This window comes from Notothenia rossii (genome assembly GCF_949606895.1).
Source record: "Notothenia rossii genome assembly, chromosome: 7".
Classification (NCBI taxonomy): Eukaryota; Metazoa; Chordata; class Actinopteri; order Perciformes; family Nototheniidae; genus Notothenia; species Notothenia rossii.
The window spans coordinates 38,546,216-38,551,746 of NC_136905.1; the positions used below are offsets into that span (position 1 = coordinate 38,546,216).

General features: G+C 42.0%; 1 protein-coding gene across 1 annotated transcript in view; it reads right to left on the reverse strand.

Annotated features, from left to right (window-relative positions):
* Positions 1–4,892, reverse strand: part of nod1 (nucleotide-binding oligomerization domain containing 1) — a 10,400-nt gene extending 5,508 nt beyond the window's left edge. Inside the window, 6 exon segments of the mRNA XM_079692775.1 lie at positions 89–267; positions 269–964; positions 966–1,900; positions 2,742–2,916; positions 3,037–3,233; positions 4,710–4,892. Of these exon segments, the coding sequence (XP_079548901.1) occupies positions 89–267; positions 269–964; positions 966–1,900; positions 2,742–2,916; positions 3,037–3,213 (2,162 nt within the window). The 5' untranslated portion in view covers positions 3,214–3,233; positions 4,710–4,892.
* Between the last annotated feature and the right edge of the window lie 639 nt (positions 4,893–5,531).

Here is a 5,531-nt window from a genome sequence, read left to right on the forward strand (position 1 = left end):
GCGGAGAAAGATCCAGTTAGCTTTTGTTTAGAGGAATATATGTTGGAATATCCTGCGATTGAGAACGGGTTAAGACACTGTTTTTTACCTCACTACTGTCATCTTACTGAAGGAGGGCTTCAGCTGCTTCACCCCATAGTCACTGATGTTGTTGTTGTCCATGTCGAGGCCCAGGACCTTGTGATGGTGCTGCAGCACGAAGTTGATAGCGGTGCAGTCCCCGGAGAACACATTACAGTAGCCCAGCTTGATGAAGTCCGCCTTGATGCCTCTGGCCGTCGTTCTGGGCGATGTCTCTGCTCCCCGTCTCAAAGATGCAGCGCAGCATCCACAGGAAGTTGGGCAGCACATGGACCTTCTTGCCCTCCTCACAATCATAGTGGGGTAATCCATGGAGGTGGGACTTCACACTGGTAGAAAGGTAGGATTTGAGCAAGGCCCGTTTTTTCTTTAATAACATAGGAGAAACCAGATGCTCCATCAGGCCGATGTGAGCCTTGGACAGCAGGCCGCACAGGAACAGGTTAGTGAACTGAAGGTGTTCATTTGTCGCAAATGGATTCTTTTCCCTGGACTTTGAGGAGCCACTGATACAGACTTGAAAAGGAACACAAAATGTATTCCTCTTCCTGCTGCACTCTGTGAAGAACTTGAGGATGGAGCCGGCAGGAGCCTGCTCATCCAACACCAGAGCAAACGCTGCCAGGAAAGACTGCAGGGTGACGTGGAGGAATTCAAATGTAGCGGCGCCCCCGCTGGCGTCGAACTCACCGACAGGCCGCAGGAAGCCCAGCGACAGGTCCTCCTCCGTCAGCCCACACTCACTCATCTGCTCCTGGCTCCAGATGAAGCTTCCTCTCTCCATACCCTGAAGAGCCAGTTTGGCAAACGCTGTAAGGGACCTGAGCCCGGCTCTGAACGTCTCGGAAGCACACCGAGTGCTCTTCTTCAGCAGAGACGGAGCAGGAGCGGTCTGAGCGGCTGAGGAACACCTCGGACAGAAGGAGGAAGATGTCTGTGAGCGTGATGCAGGTGTCAGGCAGGTGGAAACTATCATGCATGGTGTGCAGGTGCCTGAAGCTCTTGAATACGATCCAGCAGAATAGCGGGGTGGAGCAGAGGCCACAGAGGTGGGGGCTGGCATCCAGCTGCACGGACACCAGCTCTCGGTGCTCCTGCTTCTTGAAGTGCAGGTGGATGTAGGTGTTCAGGTGAGCCGGGGAGAAGCCGCGCAGAGCCACCTTCTTCCTGATCACCCTGCTCTGGATCTCGGTGCCTGTGCGGGCCGTCAGAACCTTCTGGGAACCCTTGAGCAGTTTCCCACAGAGCAGGCTGATGAGTAGCTGGAGGGGGTGGGCCTTTACATCTGGTGAGCCCACCTCAGCAACATTCATCAGGTCATTCATCTGAATCTCATCGTAGCCGTCAAACGTAAAGAGAACCTTCTCAGGGAAGCGCAGGATGAACTCAAACACCTCGTCGTCCGGGTCGTGGTCGGGGCAGCAGTTGTGTTTAAACAGAAGCTCTCTGAGGGACATCTGCTCCGAGTCCTTGAAGAGGCTGAACGTCCTGCAGCGGAACTTAAAGAAGAAGATGGCGTCCGTCTGTAGGTCTTTGTTGGACCAGAGATTCTGGAGCTTCTGCAGCAGGATGGATTTCCCCACCCCGGCATCCCCCATCACAGAGATGGTCTCCCCCTGGGGGTTGAAGTCTGCATGGTCACCCAGCAGCGTGTGCAGGCTCTCCAGGAAGCCCAGACTCTCGTTGCAGTCGTTCAGCAGCTCCATCAGCGTGTCGGTGTACAGCTCCTCCAGACGGGTCTCCTCTCGCTGGCCGTACGACATGATGAAGCTGGTGTCCTGGCTCATGCCCCGCCTCAGCTTCTCACTGAACCTGCTGACTGGGGGGGAGCATATGGAGCTAAATCAAAAAAAGTTTTGATCATTCAAAGAAATACATTTTATTTGAAAGATCAAGTTTTTATCCTGAACTTTGAAAAACACAATGATGTATTCAACCGAAAAATACGTTTCAAATCTTATTTTGGGTTGAATATTATTTTGATTCAGTTTTGTCATATTTCACTTTTATACATATTTTGATATTTGAATCCTTTTCTTTCAATGGCAGATTTTACATTTTCAGTCTCAAATCTAGATTTTTCAGGTTTCAGATTTGTTTTCACTTTCCATTCCTATTTGTTTGCTTTCAGACGTTTGGCACTGATGCTGCGTGGGGGAAACAGAAAGCAATAGTAAGCTTTATTATAAGGTTCTATTTAGGACATTTGATCCATTCTTAAAAATATGTTTTTTTGTAATGTCCCTATCTTTTAAAATGTTTAAATCAGTGAAGGCTAAAGGTTATTTTTTTCAATAAACTATATTTTTTGGATTACTCGTACTCAAGTTCATCCACAATAAAATATATGAAGTACATAACATAACATTGAATACATTTCAGCTCAGACGCACCATACAAACACACGCGCACTTTAAAGAAAGCATGCATGCATATCCCTCTTAACTTTAATAGTTATTTGTGGTAAGTTACAGTTTGATATATCTGCATGGACTAAGAGCGTGTAATGTACAGAGGAGATATTGTATATTGAATGTAGGATTTATTTTTTAATTTGTTGTTTTACAACATATTATATACATATTCAACACTCATTGATATACATGGGGTGGGTAGAAAAGCAATGCAAAAGGAACAGTGTGAGTGATTGAAACACTTACTGGGATCTGTGTTCACCACGTCCAACAGCGCTACTTCACTGCTTGGGTTGAAGTTGATGTCTTTCAGCCATGGCTGGAGGTCTACGTATGCATCACATACCTTGTAAATGATGTAAATGAAGTATTCACAGGCCTCCTCACCTTTGCATTGGACTAGCTCCAAGATTTTACGCACCTGAAAAATAATGAATGAAAAGAATGTCAATTGTGGTGAGAATTTCAGTTTTTTTTTAAGAAGTTAGCCTTAAAACAGAAAACACCCTATGTATGCAACAGATGTATTTGATTCTCCTGCCTTGTCCATCTTGGTGGCAGTTCGCTGAACGATCTCCACATCCTCCTCACATACGAAGCCAGAGGCCAGCAGGTTGTCCAGGATGCAGGCGACGCTCCGGAGCCGGGACACCAGCAGCTCTCTGTGGTAGGTGAGGAGGGAGAGGCAGGACGGCCTCACCTCTTCTCTCTGACCCATGGTTACTGCAGCTCAGCCACCTGTGTGGGGAAACAGGGGAAAGCCATTTAAACATCAGTTCCTAAATCTATATAATACCATTTTAGACATCAACAATTTGCATTGGGACATCACTGGTGACATCTAGTAGATATTTTACTTAAGTAAATATATCTGTACTAAATACTGTGTGAAAGTAAACATATAAAAGTATTGGCATCTAAATACGCTGTGCCAAAAGTTTAAGTACTTGTTGTGTGTAATGGCCCATTTCATCATATGAAGTAATGCATTGTACATACAAATCATGCATTACTGTATCACTTCATCACAGTTGGTAAATGTTGAGCTAATTTATTCATATTTATATATATATATATATATATATATATATATATATATATATATATATATATTTACTGCTGGATATTTAAACCAGAATCTGTAAGGTATGTAAATCTGTCAGATAAATGTATTAGAGATAGCCAGTAATACACTCAGCAGCCTGTCACTGTGTGTTTGGTCCAGATAACATTCAGCTGCTACTGGTTGATGGCCCGACTGACTGTTAGTGGTGGATAGTAACAAAGTACATTTACTCAAGTATGGTACTTTAAAGGTAGGGTAGGTAATTCACTTCAGAAACACTTTTTGTTATATTCCATGGAATGCTCTCAACATCCCGTTTGCAATGAATATATTAAATGCTTTGAAAATAAATACATCCAAATATTTCATCTGTGGAAGCCATAAAAAGCACTGTAAAAAGCACGACCAATCATCTGAGTATAAATATACACATAAATAATAATACAACACATACATAATAAATCAACTTTGACATACATTTAGAGGTAAAGATATCCAGCAGCAGTATATAAAGGTATTCTAATTAGCTCTACAAGTAGCACAGGTGGTAAACACATGAAATAATAGGTCATTCAGCATAGTAAGTACTTTTACTTTTGGTACTTTGATGCTCATACTTTTGTGCTTTTACTTAAGTAGGATTTGGAATACAGGACTTTTACTTGTAACAAAGTACTTTTAAAATGAAGAATTGCTACTTTTACTAAGTGAAAAATCTCAGTACTTCTTTAACCAGCGTTACTAGCATTAGCAGTTGTACCAATATAAAACTGACAGCTGCTCCATAGTTGTTGACTGGCTAGTCATTTTTACAAATGAATGCTAAATATGTTGAACTGAATACATTTTTACAAGGTATGACCGGTATCTGTTGGCTCTTTTGTGTTTCCTAAATCCTTTAATCCCTTCCTCAATGAAGAGGTTAGCTTCAGTGTGACACTCCTCTGTTCCTCACTGTCAACACTTTCCTCTCTGTTTGTTTAGCACTGACAGTGTGTTAAAAAAAACAAATTACAGGTACATTCAAGATAACAAATGTAAAAAATAACGTTACATCATTAGCACCATACTACATTAGCTGTGTTTGTTTAGTATGACATCTTCAAAGCTCACTGTCCTTGCACTACGTACTGAAACATTCCTCCTACCACTGTTTTGCGTCCACACCAAAGCGCTGTAAACACTCAACTGTAAAGTGACAAAGAATTGTTGAGAGGAATTAACTATTTTGAATGTCACAAGTGCCCTGATATGTCACTTTGAGACACATTACATCTGTTGTTTCTGACAGAGACAGCTTTGTGTTGGAGGAAGTGAAAGTATGCCGTTTGAACGCGTCATTCCTTCACTTACTGTCACAACAAAATGTTAGTGCCGCGTTCATGTACCCACGGAAATGTGGTATTTAAAATCATATCAGGTATTTTTTCTCAATTTTACACTAAGATCATGCAAAAATGTCCCTGATGGAAGAAGTAGGCCAACCCAAATATTGAACTACATTAGAAATAGTAATGCTATGGTGTAGAAGGACACTGTTACAATTAAAAAGTTGTGCTTTCAAAGTTCTACCAAAGTAAAAAATTTAAGCGGTAGGAGGAGAAGTACTCAGATCGTATGCTTGAGAAAAAGTAGAAGTACTCAGATCGTGTGCTTGAGTAAAAGTAGACGCACCAGAGTGTAGGGATACTCTGTACAGTAAAAGTCCTGCATTCAAAAGGTTACTCAAGTAGAAGTACAAAAGTATTAGCATCTAAATATACTTAAAGTAAGCCTTCCAAAACTAGTCATTTTGCAGTTTGGTCCGTTTCAGAATAATATATATGATATGTTTTATAATGATTGATCTTAAAGTGTTCTCAAAGCTGGTAAAGGTGCAGCTAGTTTGAATGACTTTCTATACTGCAGGGTAGCTTGTGAATTTACTCCAGGTGGAACTAAAGTCTGATTTAACAATTGATTATATTTCA